A 25629-nucleotide genomic window follows, 5' to 3' on the forward strand; every position below is an offset into this window, starting at 1 on the left:
TTTTTCAATTCTCATTGCAGTTTTAATTTATGTTCCTCAGGTGACAAACGAGTTGACCACATTCTCATATATCTGTTAGGACATCTCTGAAAATTAAATATCTGTTCAATTGTTCAATTTTTTTCTTTTTAAAAAATTATATTGAATTTTTCTGTTTTCTTCCCTTATTGATTTATAGCAGTTTTTAAATATATTCTGGGCATGAGTATCTTTTTTACTCATGCCTGGAATATATAATGGTAAAGATAAAACCCTCAAAGACTTCTTTTTAACTAAACTTTTTATCTTAAGAATTGCAGATTTACATGGAGTTATAAGAAATAATTCAAGAGTGCCTAGATGACTCATTTAGTTAGGTGTCTGAGTCTTGATTTGGGCTCGGGTCATGATCTCAGGGTCATGAGATTGAGCTCAGCATCAGGATGCATGCTGAGCTTGGAGCCTGCTTAAGATTCTCTCTCCCTCTCCCTCTGCCCCTCCCTGGCTCTTGCATGCTCTCTCTCTCTCAAAAAAAAAAAAAAAAAAAGAAAGGAAAGAAAGAATGCAGAAATGTGGAGAGCATGTGTCCTTTACCCAGGAATCCCCAATGGTATCACTTGCAAAAGAATAGTAAATATCACAACCAGAAACATTTTAGTCATCATGAGAATCCCTCATGTTGCCCACTGATGGCCATTCCACTATCTTCCTCCCACTCCCATAACCTCTCATAACCAGTAATATGTTTTCCATTTCTATAATCGTATCAAATTTCAAACAATTCTTTAAATGGAACCATACAGTATGTAACCTTTTGGGATTATCTTTTCACACTCAGCATAATTCTTCACAGATCCATCCAGGTTGTTGTTGCATGGATCAACAACCAACAAGTCATCCTTTTTATTGTAAAGTATTCCATGATATGGATGCACCACAATGTGTTTAACCATTCACCTCTTGAAGGACATCTGAGTTGTTTCCATTTTTTATCTATTATGAATAAAGTTGTTATAAACATTTATGTACAGGTTTTTGTGAAAATTTTCATTTAATTGGGATACATCCTCAGGGGTACAACTACTAGGTTGCATGGTAGTTGCATTGGTTTTTAAAAATGCTACTAACTTGTTTTCCAGAATGGTTGTTACTATACATTCAATATATGAATCTTCTAGTTTTTCTGGATCCTCACCAGCATTTGGTGTACTTACCTTTTAATTTTAGTAGTTCATATAGGTGTGTATTGATACCTCACTGTGGTTTTAATTTTCATTTTCCTAATGGATAATGATATAGAATATATTTTCTTTTTTATATGTATATTTTTTTATTGGAGTTCAATTTGCCGACATATACTGTAACACCCAGTACTCATCCCATCAGGTCCCCTCCTCAGTGCTGTCACCCAGTCACCCCATCCTCCTGCCCACCTCCCTTTCCACTACCCCCTTTCATTTCCCAGAGTTAAGAGTCTCTCATGTTTTGTCACACTCTGATTTTTCCCACTCATTTTCTCTCCTTTCCCCTATAATTCCTTTCACTATTTTTTATATATGTCCCATATGAGTGAAACCATATAATGTTTGTCCTTCTCCGATTCACTTACTTCACTCAGCATAATACCCTCCAGTTCCATCCACATCAAAGCAATGGTGGCTATTTGTCATTTCTGATGCCTGAGTAATATTCCATTGTATACATAAACCACATCTTCTTTATCCATTCATCTTTCAATGGACACCAGGGTCCTTCCACAGTTTGGCTACTGTGGACATTGCTGCTAGAAACATCGGGGTGCAGGTGTCCCGGCGTTTCACTGCATCTGTATCTTTGGGGTCAATCCCCAGCAGTGCAATTGCTGGGTCGTAGGGCAGGTCTATTTTTAACTCTTTGAGGAACCTCCACACAGTTTTCCAGATTGGCTGCACCAGTTCACATTCCCACCAACAGTGCAGGAGGGTTCCCCTTTCTCCACATCCTCTCCAACATTTACATTTGTGGTTTCCTGCCTTGTTAATTTTCCCCATTCTCACTAGTGTGAGGTGGGTGGTATCTCATTGTGATTTTTGATTTGTATTTCCCTGATGGCAAGTGATGCGGAGCATTTTCTCATGTGCTTGTTGGCCATGCGTATGTCTTCCTCTGTGAGATTTCTCTTCATGTCTTTTGCCCATTTCTTGATTGGATTGTTTGTTTCTTTGCTGTTGAGTTTAATAAGTTCTTTACAGATCTTGGATACTAGCCCTTTATCTGATAGGTCATTTTCAAATATCTTCTCCCATTCTGTAGGTTGTCTTTTAGTTTTGTTGACTGTATCCTTTGCTGTGCAAAAGCTTATCTTGATGAAGTCCCAATAGTTCATTTTTGCTTTTCTTTTGCCTTTATGGATGCATCTTGCAAGAAGTTACTGTGGCCGAGTTCAAAAAGGGTGTTGCCTGTGTTCTCCTCTAGGATTTTGATGGACTCTTGTCTCACATTAAGATCTTTCATCCATTTTGAGTTTATCTTTGTGTCTGGTGAAAGAGAGTGGTCTAGTTTCATTCTTATGCATGTGGATGTCCAATTTTCCCAGCACCATTTATTGAAGAGACTGTCCGTTTTCCAGTGGATAGTCTTTCCTGCTTTGTTGAATATTAGTTGACCATAAAGTTGAGGGTCCACTTCTGGATTCTCTATTCTGTTCCATTGATCTATGTGTCTGTTTTTGTGCCAGTACCACACTGTCTTGATGACCACAGCTTTGTAGTACAACCTGAGATCTGGCATTGTGATGCCCCCAGCTATGGTTTTCTTTTTTAATATTCCCCTGGCTATTCAGGGTCTTTTCTGATTCCACACAACTCTTAAGATGATTTGTTCCAACTCTCTGAAGAAATTCCATGGTATTTTGATAGGGATTGCATTAAACGTGTAAATTGCCCTGGGTAACATTGACATTTTCACAATATTAGTTCTATAGAAACATGACTAATTTTTGTAAGTTGATTTTGTATCCTACAAGTTTACTGAATTCATTTATTAGTTCTAACAGTTTTTTTTTTTTTTGCTTGAGTCTGTAGGGTTTTCTACATATATGATTATATCATCTGCAAAAAGATATAATTTTACTTTTTCCTTTCTGATTCGGATGCCATTTATTTATTTATTTATTTATTTATTTATTTATTTATTTGCTCTAGTTAGGACTTCTAGTATTATTTGAATAGAAGTGAGAGTGGAAATCTTTGCTTTCTGCTGGATCTTAGAGGGAACATTTTCACTTTTCCTCATTGATAATGTTAGTTGTGGGCCATTTTTGTGTTGAGGTAAATTCCTTCTCTAATTCTTTTGTTTAGAGTTTTTATCATGAATAAATGTTGAACTTTGTCAGATACTTTCTCTGTCTTTTGAGATGCTCTCGTGTTTTTTTTTTTTTTCTTTCATTCAGTTAGTGTGGTGTACTATCTTGGTTGATTTACAGATGTTAAATCATCCTTACATCCTAGGGAAAAATCCCACTTGGTCACAACGTATTTTTCTTGTAATGTGCTGTTGAATTCTGTTTGCTAGTATTTTATTGTGGATTTTTGCATCAATTTTCCTCAGGTATCTTGGCCTATAGTATTCTTTTTTTGTGTGGTATCTACCTGGCTTTGGTATCATGATGATGCTAACCTCATAAAATGAGTTTGGAATTATTCCATCTTCTATTTTTTTTTGAAAAATGAAGAAGGATTGGTATTAATTTGGGGGTGATACATTATGCTTTTATATATTGCTGATTTCAATTAAAATGTTTTCCTCAACTTTTGTGTCCCATCCTCTTACTACTATTTATGCTCAAGCCTGAAATTTTCTTTGTAGGAAAAGTTTTATTTAGATTTAGTTTCTGTAATAGGCATTGCACAATTCAGATTTTCTGTTTCTTTTTGTATTAATTTCTGTAAGTTATATTTTCCTGGGAATGTGTCTAGTTCATCCAAATTTCAAATGTATTAGCATAAAATTATTCATGATGATTCTTTAAATGTTTGTAGAATTGAGAATGATGTCTCATTTCCTCATTCCTGTTCCTGCTCCTGGTAATTTTTACCTGTTTCCTTTTTCCTTTATTAGACTTTCTGGGAAGATTTTAAATGTATTTTCCTTGGGTTTAATTTTTTTTTCAAATTTCTTGATATATATATATGTATATATATATATATATATATAATTTACATGCCTATTTTTTCTAATAATTCCACTGATGATCACATATATTCCCACAAGAAAGTTTTAGCTCTATCACTGATGCTTTATGTCATATTTTCATTTTCATTTATGCTGAAATATTTTCTAACTTCCATTTTTATTTCTTTGGCCCATGGGTTACTTAAAATATTATTGCTTAATTTTTAAATATTTGGAGATTTAAAAATATATTTGCTTGTGGCTTAATCTCACTATGTTCAAAAAGTGTATTCTATATAATTTCAGTTATTTGAAATTATTTTACATTTGCTTCATATTCTATCCTGTGGCAGGTTTCAGTAGTGATTCCATTTGTGCATTCTGTATCATATGATTATCTGCATTTTTTAAACAATTGATCAAATTAGGTTTGCTTCCTATATTCTTTAAATATTCTATGTTTCTATCTTTCTTGTCAGCTTATATCATTAATTATTGAGTTATGAGTTAATATCTACCTGTATGATTGTAGACTTGTTTGTTTTTCCTTTTAGTTGTTATTCTATATGTTATATATTTTGAAGCTATGTTATTAAGTGCTTCACATTTAGAAGTTATACTTTCCTAATGTATTTTTCCTTTATTGTTTTGAAACATCCATCTTTATGCCTAATGATAATTATTGCTTTAAAGACTACTTCAAGTGCCATTTGTATAGCTTTACCAGACTTTTTTTGGTTAGTGTTTGTCCAATTATTTTTTTACTATCATTTTACTTTCAACTCCTTGTGTCCTTATTTTCAAGGAGTGTCTCTTGTAAGTAGCATTTACCTAGGTTTTACTTTTTGATACACTGTGACTCTGTTTATATTTTAGTTGAATCATTTAGTCTATTTACATTTAATACAATTAATGACAACTTTAGTTTAAATCCATCTTTTTAAAAATTGTCTGTTTTTATATCTGTTATTTATTCCTTTCTTTTTCTCTTCCAATGTATTACATAATATTTTAAATTATTATACTTACCTTCTATTAGCTGGAAGTCACATATTCTTTTATTATGTTTTTAGGGGTTACCTTACATCATTCACATTTGCTTTATCAGAGTCTAACGTAAATTAGATCCTTTTTCCAAATTTCTAGTTGAAGAAACTTAAAACACTATTTAATTTACCCCACCCATCTTCTGTTATTTTTTCACATATTTTTATTCTTCATTTCTCAAATTCCATAAGTTATTATTATTATTCTCCAAAAGCCAATATTCATTTAGATATATTAATATGTTTATCATTTCCATAGTATTTCATTAATTCCAAAGATTCCGGCTTCAATAGGGAATCATTTTCATTCTAAAAAGCTCCTTTAGTCTTTCACTTGGGGCAGTTCTACTAGTGACACATTCTCTCAGTGTTATTTACCTGAAAATATTTTAGTTTATCTTTATTTTCAAAAGGTATTTTCACAGGGTAGAGACTTTGAGTTTGTCAGATTTTTTCCTATGATTTGAAAATGTTGTTTCATTGTTTCAATGCCTCTACCATTCTTACTGTCACTTCTTTAAAGATATGATATTTTTTGTCTTTTCAAATTTTTAAATCTTTTTTTTACAGTTTTATTATGAGGGGCTTATGTGTGGTTTTCTTTGTATTTTTTGTTTGTTTGTTTCAGTTTATAGAATTTCTCAAATCTGTGGCTCAATGCCTTTCATCTATTTGGAAAGATTCTCATTAACTTTTCAGATATTGCTTCTGATTCATTCTTTATCTCTTCTCCTTTGAGACACCAATCCACATATGTTAAATGCTTTCTCTATATTACATATGTATCTAACTGTATTTATCTCTTAGATATTTTCTATACTTTTACCTCATCATAGTTAGCAAGAAGATTTCTTCAAGTTCACTCACCCTATGTTCAGATGAATCTACTCCGATGTTAAACTTATCTATGGAGTTTCTAATTTTAATTAATTCATTTCACAGATTTAGAATTTTTATCTAGTTATTTTTCATAGATTCCATATCTCTTGCAAAAGGCTCCATATTGCATTTTGGGACAATATTCTTGCATTATTTTATGGCTCATATGTGACAACTCTAATATCTGGATACCTGTGGTTATGTTTTGATTATGTTTTTCTGTTGGCCCTTTTTATGGGCACATCTACTAATTTCTGCTTGACTACTGAACATTTCGTATGAAAATTCTGTTAGAGAGAATCCTCCATTAGAGGCTTCAGATGATGTGATCCTCTCCAGAAGGGACCTTCTTTGTCTTCCGACATGTATTTGGAGTGGGGGCAGATCACCATAATGTACTTAGAGGCTGAGCTCATGGGAAGTTGGGTTTCAGCTTTGTAAGACCTGGTCTATTTCCCATCTGCCTCTATTGCTATGGTGCAGCCCTTTAGAGTCCACTTTAAAGCCCAACACCTTTGGTTTCTACAAATCACACTGCTTATGAATCAGCATCTGCTTAAAGAGTATCAGTGCAGAAACCTGGGCTTACTTCTTTTTAGTGTCGTATTTCTGGACTCTTGATTCCTTATGGCCTAGTTGTCTTGGTGAGCCTGAATTCCAATGTTTGTCTCCTTAGCACCTGAAAACACCAAAAGCTCTGTTAAGCTTCTCTGCTTCTTAGCCATCACTTTCTGCTCAGCTTCTCAACATCTTGTGTTATTTGCAAACTTGCAAATATCTCAGGAGCAAAAAAATAATAGATATTGTGCTTTGGATACATCTTAGTTTTCCTTATCTCCAAGATCTTGACTCCTTAAATTTTGGCTCTCTTGGAGGCTCTCTTCTCTCTTAAAGCAGATTATTCAAATATGGCTTTTCTAGTTATTCTTGGAAGGAAGATTAGCCTGTTGTAAGCTAGCTCATCATAGCTGGAAGTTGAAGTAACCCATTGACGTATGTGTGTGTGTGTGTGTGTGTGTGTGTGTGTGTGTGTGTGGTGTCAACATGGGTGAAGTCTTTATTTATAAGGCTGTGATTCATTTTACCTACAATGCTTGTGACTGTTACTTTCCCTGATAAATGGTCAGAGCACAGAAGTTCTAATCTAAAATTGCAACTGTCATTAAGCTGTGATTTTTCTCTCTTTTCCAGGATTTTGTGTCATGTATCGAGAACTACAGAAGAAGAGGGCAGGAACTATATGCATCTTTATACAAAGATCATGTACAGGTGAGAAACCAGTACATGGTTTTCTTTTCTCTGCACAGAAAACTGGAATTTGCCTTGAATCTGAAATAAAGAATCAGAAGGACCTTTGCTTTAAGTTCTAGGTAACTATGTCAATAACTGGTCAGCAGCAATTCAGTTCTACTTAATGACTTGTACAGTGGACTTGGCCCCACACTGTCAGCAGCTGAAGAGACTGGCAGCATGTTTATCCTCTCATCTACTCACTCATCCACTAGTAAATAGGTGTCAAGAGCCCAGATGCCTCAGACCCTGTGCTATGAGCTAGGAGCACAGTTGTACACAGAGCAGACATGGGCCTCACTCTCTGGTAGCTTCACTCTACCTCTAGAGGGGAATATGTATTAAATAACTTCCCAAATAAGTAGATCATTATTACTTATGATGAGCAAGAGACATGGAAAATACAGGTACAATGAGAGACTATGATGTGGGGAGAATTTGCTTGGGCAGACAAGAGGCCTTCTCCAAGAAAGTGACCATTAAGTTGAGATCCGTAGGAGGAGGAAAATAAGCTGAAGTATTTTGAGAATGTACTTTGGCTAAGGGAGGACATATGGGAAGGTCCCAATCAGGAAAGAGCTGGATGTTGCCATTAACTGGAAAAAGTGACTGGGTGACCTGAGCTGGGAATGAACAAGGGTGAAGGTAAGGCAGGACTGGAGCACACAGGGCTTGCTACCTCCTTAGGGCTTTTGCATTTTATCCTAAATGCAAGGGGTTGCCACTCATCAAGGCAGACTTAGATACTTAAAACACTTCTCTAGGTGTGATTTCTGGACAGTTAGAGTAAAAAGCACTGTCTGTCATGCCAGGGATCTCAAGCTGAGTCTCAGATCTGCCCCTTCCCAGGCACGCAGTCTGAACCTCAGGGTTCCCATCTCGAAAACAAAATCACACTGCCTAACTGTGGAGATTAAAGAACAAGTGTAGAGTGCCTCGAAGTGACTGGCAGGGAATACATGTGGTTATGGAATGGCTATGAAGTTCATCTTTAGTCAGTGTTGTTGTTAACAAAATGTTGTTAAAAGATGATTGCTAATAATAGTAGAGCACCTGGGTGGTTCAGTGGTTGAGCATCTGCCTTTGGTTCAGGTTGTGATCCTGGGGTCCTGGGATCAAGTCCTGCATCAGGCTCCCTTTGGGGAGCCTGCTTCTCCCTCTGCCTATGTCTCTGCTTCTCTCTCTCTCGCTCTCGCTTTGTCTCTCATGAATGAATTAAATCTTTTAATAATAATAATAATAATAATAAAGCACAACATATAGTATTAAAGCCTTGCTAAGGGATCCCTGGGTGGCGCAGTGGTTTCGCACCTGCCTTTGGCCCAGGGCGCGATCCTGGAGACCCCGGATCGAATCCCACGTCGGGCTCCCGGTGCATGGAGCCTGCTTTTCCCTCTGCCTGTGTCTCTGCCTATGTCTCTGCCTCTCTCTCTCTCTCTCTGTGTGACTATCATAAATAAATAAAAAAAATTAAAAAAAAAACTTAAAAAAATAAAGCCTTGCTAAATACATTATTTACTTTATGATTTCTCTGCTCCAAAGCCTATGCTAGGCATAGGAAAGGCAGAGATTATAATGCTACTGCTGTGCCTGGAAGGTTCTTAAAACTCAGTAGAGGTACCAACAGTAAAGAAATAACCACAAGCAGGGTGATGAGGTCAATATTGGGATGTTCTACTATAAAGGGAACAGTAGGGTAAAGGAACCATATGCCTGGGGTGGCTGAAGGACCAAGGAAGGGTGGAGCAGTGGTACCCAAATGTCAAGGAAACAAAATAGGATCTGATCAACTTCAGCCAAGTAACCTGGTCTAACTCCTTCCATGTAAGATCATCTAGGAGCCCACACACGGCCCTGGGACTAGGGATTCATGAGATGTGCAACCTGTACCCCAGAAACACACAGGTTAGCAACACAGCCTCTCCAGCTGTTCTGTAAGGATGGGGGGCAGTTTATGAGACTTGACAGGGATGGAACAGAAGTTTGGGTGTCTATAGGAAATGATACCGTCAAGGCAATCAGGAGGCTTTCTGGTTTCTGGAAGCACAAGCTGATCTTAAACACTCTTAGTTTAGAGAAGGGCCTCATCAGGGGCATTTACCCCACCCCAACATTGCTGACTTCACTGTACAGCATGATAGGTGTCTAGCTGGCTTATTTTATTATCGGTGCCCCTTGGACAGACCCTTCCACATCAGTGTCCCACCATTTGTATCCACTGACTTCTTTCAGGACTAACAATATGGCTAATAAATTCAATTACTATTGAGGGGTAAATAAGAGAAATTGTTTAAGATTGCGTTCTGTGTTTATGGCATCCTTATCACACTTGCACCATTTCAAGACAGATGATGTTGTTTGTCTAAATGTCCAAATCAGCATCCAGTCAAAAGTGTGAGCATTTCTCTTTTTATGGGTGGAAGAGTCTGGGAAATTTGCTTATGGCTAGGAGAGATGTGGTCTGTGGTACTTTGTAAGTTTCTGCTGGAATTTTCTGAGCCGAGAAGGAGAGTATCCAGCCTTCTAGAATATTGGCCTGGCTCATTTTCAGCAGTGGGCCTGAACGGGTTTCAGAAAATACTTGAGAAAGCTGTGTAGAGTTTTACTGATGTATTTCTGAGAAAATCAGCATTTTGAGGCTAATCCATAAGGACACTTTCCAAGTGTTTAAATATTTAAGACAGATTGTTTCAACATTTAAAGGAATGCAGAGGTAATCACCATCTGCCAGAGATAATGGGGTCTGGAGCAACCACCCTGCTTTTTTAAGGGGCAATACATTTTCACAGTATCACACGCTTGAGTTCTCTAGGGGCCAGCAGACTGTTGTCATTTCTTGCTTAGTTTCTGTATATCCATTAAGTGTCTGTCACAGCTTTTTCAAATGCAAATATCAGAAACTCAGCTCAAACTGGTATAGGCAGCAAGTGAACTGATATGTGGTACTAAAAAATCTAGGAGAAGCAAACTTCAAGAACCAGTATTCAAGCTCCAAGATCCAAGTATTCAAGCTCTGTCCTAAGCAATCAGTTTCTTCTTTCTCCCTCTCTCTTCTCAATCTTTCTCTTTCACAGACGCACACACACACACACACACACACATACACACATTCACGGCCCATCCTATAATCATCTTCCACCACTTATATTAGCCAAACTTGAATGCCATTGAGAACTGAAGCCAGGGCTGGGATCAATCCCTCCAAAGCACAAAGGACCAAAAGCAGGGAAGGGCTGGTTGCCCAGAGGAAAAGCTCATTGATGCTACCCAAATGTTTCCATTCAGCTCCAATTACAGTTACCTCTAACATACCAGGAACCCTGCCTCTGAGTCTCTGGTGTGGCATTTGGCCCAATCATGATTTTTTTTCCAAAGAGACAAGAGCTTTATTTTTTTATTTTATTTTTTTATAAATTTATTTTTTATTGGTGTTCAATTCCAATCATGATTCAAGCTTCAAGAAGACCTTACCTGGTACAGAAACATGGGCATCACAGTGCACTTTGCAGGTGGGGACTCAGGACTTTGCTGTCTGGTCATCCCATGTCCTCTGTCCCAGGACCACTTGTAGCTTTCTATCATGCACTAAACAATTACTCCTCTCTGAGGAGTCTCACCACTGACACACGTCTGTCTGGCCACAGGTATTCAAGATAAATTATTTGCCTTGTGATGAAGACTTGGGGAATGTGAATCCCCAGGTGCATAGGCACATCCTTGGGGGTAAAATTAAAGGACTAATTTTAAGCCCAGGGCGGACAATCTGAAGTTTGGGAATCTTCATCCTTTGTGAAGCTCTATATGTTATTCCAAACCCAATGACAATCTCCAGGGAGCTGAAATATTTTCTTCAAATGAGTATTCATTTCATATTACCTAATTCCTGTAAAAGGCTATGGACAGACATTATTTTTCTGGAGTTCCTGATTATCCAATTGGAGTATTATGTAAAACGTTGTAATTGTTTTGGATCTATATTTAAGAACTATGGAGAAAAAAATAATCTTGCTTTGAAATAGGATTTGCTTTATTCACAGTAAAAATACTGTTTATGCCAGGCAAGTCATCATATAAAACTCTTGAAAATATTGTATTATTTAATCCTTACATAAACTCATGGTTTTATTATTTTTATAGTATTATTAACCACATTTGATGAAGAAGCTGAAGCCCCTTTACACTAGACACTAGGGAATAGCAGAAACATGATGACAACCCAGGTTCATCTGATGCCAAAGACCATGGACTAAGCACTGTATTGGCTGTTATATTTTCTTTCTTTTTGAAATATTTTATTTATTTATTCGAGAGAGAGAGCATGAGTGGAGGGTGGGGGCATCAATCAGGAAGAAGGAGAAGCAGACTCCCTGCTGAGCAGGGAGCCCAACATAGAGCTTGATCCCAGGACTTTGAGCTCAGACCGGAGCCGAAGGTTAGACACTTAACTGATTGAACCACCCAGGCACCCTTCTGTTATATTTTCATGGGAGTCTTCAAATTCCAAAAATGATTTACCTGTTCCAAATGGCCCCGATTTACAGGGCCTGGCTCTAATCTGTCATGCCAATCTTCAAAGTCATAGCATCAGAAATCATGAATTAAAAGAATGACACAAGGCCTTCAGGAAAGGAATCTAGCAAGCAGGCTTAAGTGGAGGCTTTGGAATCAGATGGACTGGGTTTGAATCTCAGTTCCATCACCTGGTGGTCCTTGGAGAAATCACTTCTCCTGTTCCAGATTTGATTTCTTTATGAAGATAATAGAAATTCTTTACAAGTTTCAAGTTTCACTCAAGGTACCACTGGGTAGAAGAAATGAAATACAGCAGGTGAGGGGCTCGGCCCTAATGCATGATAATGATTTTTTTCTCTTTATGTTAAATTGATGAGATCTGTGCTTCTTGTCATTAACACTTTCACCTTTCAGTATTCTGAAAATTTTAAATCAGAAGTTAGGGCAAATACCATGCAGTATTTAGATAAATGCAAAAGTCTACCCCACAGACAAAGCCAATTCCATTGTCATAACTGAGAGGTGTCAAAATTCCCTTAGCAGGTGATGTAGAAAATTTCAGTGTGTGCCATACAAAAGCCATTTCGGGGTGTATTTTATAGAAGGTTGAGTTACACTCTAGCAGCAGATGTGATAGTCAAGTGCTACATATGCAAACTATGAAGATTTCATAAGTAAGGGATTATTTTCAGTAATATCAAAGGTTTTAGCTTCTATGAACATTCTAGGATTCTTCAGCATTCTAGAGTTCTATTATATTAGGATTTGAAAGACTCTTAGACAATATCTAGGCCAAACTTCTCATTTAAGTTAGAGAATGGAGAATCTGAGGTCCAGAGGTTGGAATAATTTGTTCAGATCTACCAATTATTGGCAGATCTGCTAATCCCCCACACCTCCAGTTCAGACACTGAAAGAAGAATCCTCAGCATCATTTTTGAAGGGTAGGGGCTGTGGTCAAATTCCTTGTCCATTTTGAAGGGTAGGGGCTATGGTGAGATTCTGTGTTCCATTTATAAAATAGCTGTCCAATCTACTCTGATGAATAGTGCCAGGACCTTTGGGACTAGCTGTGCTCTGCACAGAACCCAGCAGTCACATGGCTCTGAAGGCCAAAGGGCAGATGTTTTTCTCCTTCTCTAACCTGGATTAAACGGTCTCAAAGCCAAAAAACTGATTTCTTCTCCTAGCCTGTCCTAGCTCCAGAGAGTATACTACCCACACTCAGGGTGCTCAGGACCACCTGTGAGGGGTTATTTTTCTTGGACAATTAAGAGGGTTTGATCTGCTCATACCCAGAAGTCTGGGGCCAAGCCCATGAGGAAATATGTCTGGGAGTGATCCTGTACTTCTGCTCCCCAGAGGCGGAGATGTGACAACATCAAGGCAGCCAACGCCTGGGCCAGGATTCAGGAGCAACTTTTTGGGGAACTGGGCTTGTGGGGCCAAACGGCGGAAGCCACACTTTGTTCCAGGTGGGAACTAGACTGGAGAGAAGGACCAGCTCGCATGAGGAAACGTGTCAGACATTTGTCTCCGCTGGAGGCCCTGAGTCCAGAAAGGTTCAAGGTAAGACTTGGATGCAGCAAAACAATGATACTTCCAGGAAGGAAATGTGCAGGGAAGTCTCTCCTTTGCTTTTCCTTTTCATGCTGTTTACAACAGGAGTGCTTTAGGAATGCTTGGGCATGGGCAAGCAGGAGAGATCATGTGCACAGTTAAAGGTAAGAGTGCTGTAATTTGTTCTCAATGCCACTTAACAAAAGAAAAGAATCACTCATTCTCACAGGTACATAGAGTGCTCTAACTACAGCCTGAGTAAATGAGTACATGAGCGAATGAATGAATAGCAGAGTGGTTCATATCAACACCACTAACCCAGTGCCACATTGACATCCACAAAAGTCCAGTGGGATAATCTGGACTTCAGTGGTTTATTTTAATTTATTCATTCATGAGACACACAGAGATAAAGACAGGCAGAGACACAGGCAGAGGGAGAAGCAGGCTCCATGCAGGGAGCCCGACATGGGACTCGATTCCGGGTCTCCAGGATCATGCCCTGAGTTGAAAGCAGCACTAAACCACTGAGCCACCCAGGCTGCCCTGGACATCAGTGTTTTGAAAGAGCCAGTGATGGCCATTATCTGTTTGCACAAATTATTTGTCAGCTATTTCTGAAAGCTTGAGCCCATGACCCATGTAACCCAAACAACACTGAGGCTATATTGGATTGCCAAGCAACAGAAGCTATCTAGGTAGTCCCTGGGAGTTTGCTGTAATGAAATTTGAACTCTCTGTCATCAAACTGACAGTACTGCCTTTTAAAGAATGAGGAACCAGTTGGATTAGGAGTAGTTATAGAAAAATCTGTTAATAGTTCTTTCACGTCCTCATTGAACAATTCCGATTTAAGATATTCTAGAAGGGGGCTTGCAAATACTGGAATGCAAGACATTTCCTTTCACATTCATCCTGAGATACAATGTTGGGTTTGTTCTCTAGTCTATAACCTCAGGATCTTTTATCCACTTTAAATCCTGTATAAAACTTAATGAAAAAAAATTATATTTCATTTATCCAGTAGACACTTGAATTTTTAATGTACTGTCAATAAACCTCTGATTTTATGTAGTATTTTTCCCTTAATACATTTCTTAAGAAGTGAAGTCAGGAAAAATAAGTATCCTGGCCTCTGTGCTAGTGACAAAGCCAAAGACTGGCTCTGAAACTTGGTCTGTGTCTCCTGGGCTGCCCAGCCCCAGATCCTGTGCCTGGTCCCCTCTCCAGGGTGGCCCATACCACAGACATCCGGGATGCTATTTAATGCCATTTTGGCATCATCTTTGGTAATTACTGGAAGTCCTACTTAATGGAAAATTGTGGGTTTTTTCTCCTTTGACTCGGGACCATGAATACTTGCGTTTTATTGTGGTCCTTTAGGATTTAGCATGCCTCCCTTCTTGCATCTAAGACTGTAGTATATGAATAATTCGAGAGAGTCACATGCATGTGTGCATGTTTGTGGGTCCATGTAATGGAGTGGGAGGCACAGCAACAGTCTTCAGGATTTCATTTCTCTTTTCTCTGGTTTTATTTCAGGAAAACCAATACAGAAATGGCAGTGTTTCCAAAACAAGTGTTGAGAAACAAGGTATTCTGTTTATTAGTTTACCTATTTTTCATTAGTAATTAAATTACTTCTTGGTTTTATTTAATATGAATTAGTATTTCAGAGGGGAAAATGCTGCCAATGTAAAGTAGGCAGTGCTAAGACTCTTTTCATTACTGTGTTCTCCAGGATGAGGAAGAACCTCTTCCAGACCTTGAATTCTGTTAGGTGAAGAATTTTATGTTAAGGTTGTCATAATAAGAATTTTATCATGTCAGTTTGTTATGTCAGGGAGACATTAAAAGTGTCTCCAAGTAATAAAAATACATGTTCAGTTTGTGACCCAAAACACATAGGAGGAAAATAAGAAAATGCTTTAAAGTAAAAATGGGTAAGAGATATTTAGTACTTTTTACATTGAATTCTAATTATAAAAATGACAGCTACAATTGCCATTAATTCCCAAACTAAAATGAATACTTTGAATCATTTTTTTAAATGTTTTTATTTTTTTATTTATGATAGTCACACACAGAGAGAGAGACAGGCAGAGACACAGGCAGAGGGAGAAGCAGGCTCCATGCAGGGAGCCCGACGTGGGATTCGATCCCGGGTCTCCAGGATCGCGCCCTGGGACAAAGGCAGGCGCCAAACCGCTGCGCCACCCAGGGATCCCACTTTGAATCATTTTTGATGTTTATACTTACTTTATTTGTATAATTCTCATGGAGGAATTTGGTTGAGCTAGTTTGCAGAAATCCAGATTTATTTTCAAAGGTTATTTGGCATGAACACATCCAAACACACACACACGCGCGCGCACGCGCTTGCACGACATGCAGATACACACAGACATACACACTCTATTTCAGATTTTGTATTTCTACCAGACCCTGCCTTTTGCTTCAAACACTCCATGTCTGGGAGTTTCATTGTCTACTGAGGTGCAGCTAGTGTCATATCCTTAACCAGGTGACAGCTTCCTTTTTTTAAAAAAAATATTTTTTTATTGAAGTTCAATTTGCCAACATAAAGCATAACACCCAGTGCTCATCCCGCCAAGTGCCCCCCTCAGTGCCCATCACCCAGTCACCCCAACCCCCCACCCACCTCCCCTACCTCTACCCCTTGTTCATTTCCCAGAGTTAGGTGAGATGACAACTAACGAACACTGATGAAACTTGTCTCATTTAGTGGCTGACTACTGGATTTGCATTGAGCTTGCTGTCTTGCCAGTCTGCAGTAACAGTGTCCAAAAGGGATGGTGCTGGGTCCTGATCCTAGGTTGAATTGGGGGTCCCACTGTGGCATGGGAATTGGGATCATGTTGTAATGCCCATTTGCTTCTCTTCTTTTTACCCCAAGCTCCACAGCTCTGAGATCAGAGGGGGAGTCTGCGGAGATTTTTGTGATGGAAGATGTGCTGATGTGGTCTATGGCCATGGGCTGCTGAGTCCCCTCATCCCAATATGCAGACCCCCACCCCAGTAGGAAGCTCATTCGGGAAAGAAGAAGAAAGGGTTTATGGTTCTCCCATGTGCTCTCCTGGGTACCAGTATCTATATAGTCCTCTCCCTGCATGGGGAAAAGCCTATGGTGGCTATTGCTGTAAGCAGCAGACTCTTTCATTCATCCAGTTCAGAGACTCTCAGGTGGAGAGGAACTCAAACAGATGAGCTTGAAGAAAATGGCCTGTAACCCCTCAACTTTGCTGTCCTGTGCTGTATGCCTGCTCTAGACAGGTGGACACAGCAGGGGAGCAGGATCCAGAAATCGTGTAGGTCTGTGCTCAGCTGGCACCCAAATGTCGATGTCCAGGAGTACATGCTTGGGAAATAAGTCTAGGTGTGCACACACATGATCATAGCACAGGGCATCCATGGTAGAAATAGAAACCGATGTGTCTCTGAAAGATTGGAGATTGATTAGGTGATTATGAAAGAGCCACACAACAGATATTATACAGCAGTTTTAGGTGAGTTCAAAGAACTTTTAATGGAAATTAAAGTACTCATAATCTCAAAAAAATTCCAGAAGAGAAAAACTATAAATGCAATACAATTCTTATGTCAAAAAATCACGTGTGTGTGTGTGTGTGTGTGTGTGCATATACATATACATCTGGAAAATATATTAGAAGTAAAGAACCCAAGTTGCGAATAAGGAAGACAGACTTGGTTCAGATTTGACCTCTCAATCTTGGTGACCCTATAACCATAAACAAAGTAATTAGCCTCTTCCACTTTTCCCCAGTTGTGAAGGGAGGTTGAAATAGAATCTACAGCCCAATAGAGTAGATGAAAAAATGTCATCAAAAGCATCCAGCACAGGAAAGTGCTTACTACACCCAATCGGTTGTTATTAAGCAGTATCTCTGGGTGAGTGAAGGATACTTGTTTTACTTCTCAAATATTTTAAATTTATTCTCACAATTTCATGGGTTTTCCAAGTGTTTTTTTTTTTAACACTAAGATCATAGTGTTTCCATAATTAGAAAAAAACCCACCTCATTCCTTTAAAAGAATGAATAAAGTGAATTGCTCTACTGATTAATGAGGGTAAATTTTGAATTGTTGCCCTGTGGCCACTCTGGAGCTATAGAGCAGCCAAGTTTTCCAGAGTGGCTCAGCCTAATGGTGTGATGACCACACCAGAGGGTTAAATGGCTGGTGTCCACTTTCAGACACAGTGAAGGATATGCTGAGATCCACACCACTCGCCTCTGCCCTGAAACTTTGCAATTTCTCTCAGTGACTCAGACCCAGGTTGTGTACCATCCCTCGTGAGGTCAGGTGGCTCATGCCAAAAATGTGTATTCCCTTTATGCTGCTGTAGATGAGCTGACACCAGAGGAAGCCGAGAGCAGGAGAGATGAGGTGGCAGTGGACTGCACCCAACTGACCTTCTTCCCTGCCTTACATGAAAGTCTGCACTCTGAAGATTTCTTGGAACTGTGTCAGGAAAGACAAGTTATTTTACAAGAGCTCCTCGATCATGAAAAGGTAATACAGCCCATCACAAGTATTCTTTAACGGTTATCAAGTGAGATCAAACTTTCTTCATTCATGTGGGAGATGAGAACTCTCTTCACTGTAAAAAAAATTTCAGTGAGCAAGAACAGGCATGCTTCTAAACTTGTGAGTCCAGTGCAAGGGCACAAATGGAAGCTGACACACCTTGCCTCAAGATATTTAAAAGATATAACTCAAGCTAACAAGCTGTTATGAAATATGCTCTAACTTCCAACACTGACCTTTGTCTATTTATTTTTAAAGATTTTATGTATTTGTTCATGAAAGACGCAGAGAGAGAGAGAGAGAGAGGCAGAGACATAGGCAGAGGGAGAGGCAGGCTCCTCGAGGGGAGCCCTATGTGAGGCTCAATCCTGGTGTTCTGGGATCATGCCCTGAGCAGAAGGCAGATGCTGAACCACTGAGCCACCCAGGAGCCCCACCAACACTGACCTTTATAATCCCTGGATGACCAGTTTCAGATTTAGAATTCTCAATTTTATTGTTTGGTACTTTGGTCCCCTGCCTGCAATCTGACCACTTTGAGGGATCCATCTTGCAGTGAGTGTGAATGTGTTTGGACAACTCAGCCCCCAAGTCCAAGCTGTGCCTAGACTGCTCACCCTGCCACCAGCCTCTCCTGGGCCATCACTCAGGCCTAGGGGTGTGCACACTTGTGGCACCATCAGCCCTCAACAGGGTGGACCTGGAGAAAATGAGTGCATGGGCCAAAGAGCAAGGACAATTAGCAGGGGAGTCTGCAGCCTAGGACACCTAGAGTGGGGTTGGAGGACCCCCCCGGTCTGGCTCCTTGGTGTGACTGAACAGGGACTGGAGGAATCCCTAACGTATGGACCTAAGGGAGGACCCATCTTAACCAAATCTAAGAAAGGTATGAAAGATGAAGCTTATGCCTTAGAGTAAAACAGACCTGAGCTCAAATCCCAACTTGGCAACACACTAAATTGTGTGTTACCTAACCTCTGTAAGCCTCAATATTTCTTACCTTTAATATGGAGTGTAGAGCAATCATTTCACAAAATTCTTACAGGACTTACATAGGATAGTGGAAGCAGAGAGACTACTAGCTCAGAGCTGTGCACATGTGACGTACCCCATTAAAGACAAAGATTCCCTTGCTGAAGGTGGGGTAGTTTAAGGCCCTCTGAGTCTCACCCATCAACTCTTCTGTTCACAATGTGAGTGAAGATGTGCCAGCAGAACAGAGGAGTGGGCAGGATGTGGCCAGGGGCCATACAGGGACTCACAGAGAAGAATGTGTGAGAGCTGAGGGCTAGTCTGGTGGATGAGAGTGCATCTGAACTAGGGGCCACCATGTAAGCAGACTGGATTTCCAGGAGCAGGTGATGAAATCAGAGGGCCTGTGAGGGGCATCAGCAGGTGCAGAAATAAAGCATGTCCTTTCCAGGGCTAGGTTCCTTGCAGAGACTCCCAGGAGTGTTAAGTGGGGGTTTGCTCCTTGCAGGGGTTGAATAGAAGGAGGCCAGCTTGAAGTGCATTGCCAAATGGTCTACTGAAGCATTTTTATCAAGTTTCTTAGCTGATCTTGGACTGGGGTCACAGTTGAACCAATGAAGTCTTGTAACATCATCCTTCCTATACCTGCTTAACTCAAAGCTTCCAGGCAGAGCACATTTTGTAGTCCTTCTCACATCTCATTATCATGCCTTTGCTCATCCTGGTTTATCTACCTGTTACTGCCTTGGCTGGTGACTCTCTGAAGCCAATCTTATTGCCTCCCACTCTGAGACCCGGAGTACCTGCAATCACCATTGCCCCCTGCATCACCCCCCACCCTTGCTCCTGGCACACAGACTAACCTTCCCCACTTTACCTGTCTTCCTCTCTCACTGCACTGGTGCTCCTTAACAGAGGGACTGCTGGCTACCTAACTTCAGGTGTGCCTGGAGTACACATTCAATAAACACTGATGAATGAAGATTTGTTAAATTCATGTTCATTTTATTTTGATTACAGAAGTAACGTATGTCTACTCTGTAAAATCTTAAAAAATGGAAATCAAAACATATATAAATGTATACACTCATATACATGTATATGTGCATTTACATTATCCAACTGCTGAAGACTAATAGCTGATAAAGTTTTGATGGATCAATACAGTATTGTGCTCATCTGAGAAATGGCTATTCAGTAAATGTGTAGTCAATTGAAAAACAGTGAGGAGATTAATGCTTTCTTTCTATAAAAACTTTTCTTTGCCTTAATCCCATAAAGGATTATATGAAGCTGTGATTCTCAACAGCGACCAGCTTTTCCCCCAGGAAACATTTGCCAATGTCTGGAGACATTTTCAGTTTCACAGGTTGGTAGGGAAGAGGCACTATTGGGCTCTGGTCAGCAAAGACCAGGAATGCTGCTGTCCATCCTACAAAAGTCAGGACAGCCCCCTCCCCCAGAAAATAATTATTCAGTCCAAAATGTCTATAGTGTCAAGGTGGGACACTGTGATAGGAAGGATGCATATTAAGCGATGTCACATTCCAGCTATCCCCTCCTACTTTCTTGATAGGATAAAGAAATATTGGATTGTATGTCTCCATGTTGGTGATTTTCATTACGCTATGGTAAGAACAGATCGGTGGCCATGCTTTGCTTTTGCTTGTTATACTGATTTTCTGCTGCCGCCATAGCAAACTTCCACAAATTTAGTGACTTAAAACAACACACTTATTATTTCAAAAGTCCCAGCACAACATGGCTCCACTGGTTCTCTGCCTAGAGTTACACAAGGACGAAAGCAAGGTGTTGGCAAGGCTGCATTTCTCTCAACATGTTCTGGAAATGAATCCATTTTCCACCTCATCCAGGTTTTGGCAGAATTTGGTCCAATGCTTCTATAGGACTGAGGTCCCTATTCTTTGCTGCTCGTCAGACAGGGGTCCTCTCAGCTTCTAGGGGCCACCCATATCCCTTGCCTTGTGGCTTCCTCCTCCCTCCTCAAAACTGGCTACTGAGTCAAGTCCTCTCCCCCTTCACACCTTCCCATCCCCCCTCTGCCTCCTTGTCCCATCACATCTCTCCCACCAGCCAACTCTTCTGCCTTCCTCTTCTGCTGCTAGGGGGTCAGGGGAGTACACTGGACCCACCAGATTATCCAGGACAATTTTACCTGATTTATACCTTAATTTCTTCTGCAGGTTCTTTCAAGCAGCACCTAGATTAGGGTCTGATGGGAACATCAGAGATGATGTTCTTGGGAGACATCTTTGGAATACTGCCTGCCATTTAGTATCATTAGGTTCATATCCCACTTAATTCATGTCCTCACCTTCCAAGGGGAGCTTCAGTGGGTGGCCTGGCTCCCATATGCTTCCCAAGCCCAGCCTGGTGGTTCCAGCCCTAACTGGGTTGGACTGAAGGTAAGATCTGGAGTTTACAGTCACAGCCAAGAGCTGTACCCCAGTCTATGCAGCTGGTGGATGACCTTGGTAATTGTCCTGATCTCTGAGTCTTATTTTTGCTGGTTGTCCTACCCAGTGGCAGTTTCCTCAGGGGTCTTGTTGGAGGTGGTAGGGGATAAGAGCTTGGAGCCTACAGGTGACTGACTTTGTCAGCCCCTGAGAGGCAGGACAAAACCAGGAAGAGACTGTTCTTCCATCCTCCCCTGCCTTATACTTAAACTTCAGTCTTTCTTGGTCTCATGTCACACAGCAGGAAGCTGTCAGAAGTTCTGACATGGTTTTTGTGAGAGCAGGGATCTCCAGGCTGTGCCCACAAGAGCACGCAGAACCCAGCAGGGGCTGAGAACAAGAGCATCCCTGTTTCCATTTGATACTTTCCTTGCCTGCCTGGAGGGGACAGGCTGGGGGCAGGGGGCCCCAAGGAATGTCAGCTCCCTGGAACCAAAGAGTGAGCGGCTGCAAGATCAAGGTGATTCCTGACTTTATCTAGACCTCTCCTCTGTTTTTTGCATGAGTTGTTTTGATTCATTTCACTGGGTTGTGCTTGCTGCCTCGGGTTTCAAAGGTAAATTATGGGAGGGGTTATCTCCCAACTCTGCCTGAGTTTCTCTTGGCTCAGGGGAACCAAACCCCTAGACACACTTGTTCCCTGAAGGAGGTGTGCCAGGAGAGCAGCCAGGGTCACCTAGGGGCAGGCTCCTGATGGTGGGGGTTGCTGGGGGTGCGCAGAAGCTCCAGGCAAATTTGTACAGACCCCACTGACCCAATCCCATCTCCAACAGTTACAGGCCTCATGATTTTGAGTAAGTAATGGAACCACTTTTGAACTCATTTCTTTTATCTTTAAAATGAGGTCATACTCCTTGACTCCCCAGTATGTATCAAAGATCAAAGAGGTACAATGTGTCCCTGCCCGAAACTCTCTTCTCCACACAAGGGGAGCTGTCAGTGGGTCAATTCTTACCGCTGTAGGCCATTGCTTGTCCTTTAATAGTACCTCAGGATTTGTTCTCACTCCAAGAAGGAAGGGGATGTGGGCTGCAAACCCTGGTACTTAATTCATGGACCTGAGGAATTGGGAAAAGACCTGTTAGTGCAAACAATGAAATGCTTCTATTAAAACCTTGCCCCAGCTGGCCTGACTCCTGGGGTGCTCCTGTGAGGCTAGGTGCTGCAGGGGTGAGTGCCTTGGCATGATGTGAGGGGGGTCTGAGTGGGGCTGTTGTCCTGCTGACATTGTGGAGAATAAGGCAGAGAGTCAGAGAGGAACCCATGAGAGACCTGGCCTGCTGGGATGGGGCCCCAGCAGGAGTTCCTGCACCCACCACAAAAGGCAACATTTTGTGAGAAAGAGGGAAGTTACCAGGTTTGAGGCCTGGGTTGGTATATGGTGAAACAGAAAGAGTCCCTGAATTTAAAGCATGAGGCAGGAAGTAGCATGAGGAAGCAGGCCACAGGAACCCAAGAACATCCCGGGGCTGAAGAGCAGAGTGGGGTCTAGACTAGGAGCTCTCCATAGGCAGGCCCTAGCTGGCTGTAGGAGCCGCACTTGCCTCCCTCCCCTCTCACACCTCCACCAGCCAGGTCCTCACAGACCATTCCCACGCACCCCCCACTGCCTGGAGCCGAGGCCACCTTCTGGGTGAGCCTGTCCTGGTGTCCACTGCACGTCTACAGCACTCTGCTCACGCCGCTGCCAGCACCACTTCACCACATGGCTCTGTTGTTACTTTGAAGTCTTCCTGTGGTTTCATTATAGGCAGGGACAGGCTTGGGGTTAGCCTTGTTCCTCCCTTTCCTGACACGAAGCATCTGTACTCTGGAAAGATCCACTGAGCTGGAGAGTGCAGTTGTGTCAAGAGGTGCCCGCAGGGAGCCGGCCATGTGTGCCGAGCTCAGGAAGTGGGCAGACGGCCCGTAGCCATGACCTGGGCCTGCTCCCTCAGGACCTGGCTAGTGGGGGGGCCCCCTTTGGGATCAGGTGGGGCGTGGCTGAGCAGGGGCTGGCTTCCATGTCAAATCCACCACCACCACCAGAGAGGCAGATGCCGGCAGTTTGTGCCCATGAGGGCAGTTTGGCCAAGGGAACGTGCTCAAACTAGACTCAGAGCCTCCCTTTGCTTTCTGTTTGTGGCTATTATTGGCAAAAATGTCCCTTGCTAGATGTCTGGAGCTATTGCTCTGTGTTCTTTCCCTACAGCACTTCCTCTAGTCTAACGCCTGTGAGAATGGCTTCATCACTTTCCTTTCCTAGGTGGTGAAAGTCGGGCCTAGTGTGCTCGCTGGCTGAAGTTGCTGGGATTTGACCTCAGATCTGTGTTACTGTAAATTCATGTGGTCTCTTTCCAATTCAGTGTGTTGAGTAAGTTCCACTAAACCCCCCACTGCCCTGTCCTTTGGCCGCCTTTCCATATTGGGGCTCAGAGGTGTTGGCTTCAGGTCCTGTTGTGCTGCTTTTGTAAACTTTCTGGTTAACACCGGCCTGGGGAGACAGGCCTCTAGATCCCTCGCCACTCACAGCATCTCTGCCCAGGACACAGCATGTGCGCATGTACCAGCCTACCTACCTGCTCAGCCCCTGGTCCACTGTGATCTTAGGGCCCCCCATCCACTGTGTTCATTGTCAAGGACAGGAACTGTACGTTGAGGAAGGAGAGGTCATGGCACTGCCCCTTACCCATGAACATGTGCCAACAAACATAGAGAAGGTCTGCCCATGGCAAATGTGTGTGTGTGCATTTGGAAAGGAGGGGGTGGTGGTATCCTCTGTATTTCTCAGGCTGGTACTTTCTGCTTGTATTGAGACATATTGTAGCCAGCATGTAAGGAAGCTGGGGATTCCCCTAATTCAGCCATCTCCAGTAGACCTTTCAGGTCTGTGCTTTTTTTAAATTTTGAAGTGAAAGCACACCCACAGCAGGGGTGTGTGGTGGATGTGCATGCATGCTCAGAAAACCTGGGGGCACCTGCCATCAACTAGCCATCACGTAAGCTGGACAACCCACCTGGTGTGGTGGGGTGGATCCCTGGTTCCTCCTCCCCTGCCACCTCAGAAGGGCTTTGCCAGAACAGTCTAGGAGACTTTCCGGGTTGTAACCTCTTTCCAGGCTTCTGGGTGGCCTTTCCTTGCCAGAGGTCCCTAGGGAAATCAGAAGCTGCAGAATGGCAGCAGCTTAACTCATGTCTTTTTGTGAATGTTGGAGCTCTGATCGCCCCCAGCGATCCTTGGGATGGTAATTACTCTGGGCTACCTTTGCGTCATTGATTAATGATTCCCAGGACTACCAACACATTTCTCTGCAAAGAGCTCCATTTGATGGGAGAAGTAGTACATTTAATGCATGTTAATTGTGGGCTCGAATCAGCCACTGTGCTATTGGGCATGATCCTTTGTGCTCTTAGAGATGAGACTCCACTTGGCAAGATGGGTGTCTAGCGTCTAATTGAGAGTCAGAACTCAAGTGGGAGTTGTTTTTTGCTGTTGCTGTTCTCCTTAATTACATGAGAAACTAAAACTATTTTTTTAATACAAATGCAATGTAAAATATTAGCTTTATTTGTTTGCAAGTAATCAGGTCAAAGGGAGTTATTTATACTCTGGACAGCAGAGAGCAGCATCAAGCTCTTCCCAGGTATTTTAAGATCAGGCATTTATAGCAAGGGAAGAAGTCTGTGAAGAAGTGACTTTCTATGTGGTAACTTCCCATATAGGTGAATGCCCATAACTGACTTTCTAAGATGCAGAGCTGTGTGTGTCCATACTTAACACCTTCTGCAACTCTATTTGGCATACTTTGTGCACAAAACCACTTCCAAGCTGGCCCTGTACCTCCCTGGACTTGCCTCCCTCATGCTTAGATGTGCACGCACGTGCACACACACACACACACACACACACACACACTCATACCTGACTTTTGATTCTAATTGTACACAACTACTTATGATCTCCAAACATGTTCAGCTGTTTCAAGACTTTGTGTCTTGGAATGCTTCTCCCCTTATTTTATCCTCTTTACTCCTAACCCCAGCCTTGGGGTCACCTCCTTGGGGGCCATTTCTCTGAGGTCAGCTCACCCCCTCTTTCACCCCTACCTGGGCCAACAGCCCCCTCTATTTCCTGGGTGCTTGTATTTCCCCCTCTCCATGTCATACTGGGATAGTTGATATTCTCTCTCCTGTTGGACCATGAGCACCCTCAA

The 25629-nt window shown here is 41.7% G+C and overlaps 1 protein-coding gene across 4 annotated transcripts in view; it reads left to right on the plus strand.

Annotated features, from left to right (window-relative positions):
• Positions 1 to 25629, plus strand: part of WDFY4 (WDFY family member 4) — a 286883-nt gene that overhangs the window by 167491 nt on the left and 93763 nt on the right. For all 4 annotated transcript variants that reach the window (XR_011997478.1, XM_025989725.2, XM_072739274.1 and 1 more), the window contains exons 40-43: positions 7248 to 7325; positions 13221 to 13427; positions 14961 to 15012; positions 17806 to 17972. Coding sequence is in view for 3 of the 4 variants with exons in the window: in XM_025989725.2 (XP_025845510.2) it covers positions 7248 to 7325; positions 13221 to 13427; positions 14961 to 15012; positions 17806 to 17972 (504 nt within the window). In the remaining variant the exon portion in view is untranslated. The remainder of the gene's footprint in view (positions 1 to 7247; positions 7326 to 13220; positions 13428 to 14960; positions 15013 to 17805; positions 17973 to 25629) is intronic.

Source organism: Vulpes vulpes, chromosome 15 (genome assembly GCF_048418805.1).
Source record: "Vulpes vulpes isolate BD-2025 chromosome 15, VulVul3, whole genome shotgun sequence".
Lineage (NCBI taxonomy): Eukaryota > Metazoa > Chordata > Mammalia > Carnivora > Canidae > Vulpes > Vulpes vulpes.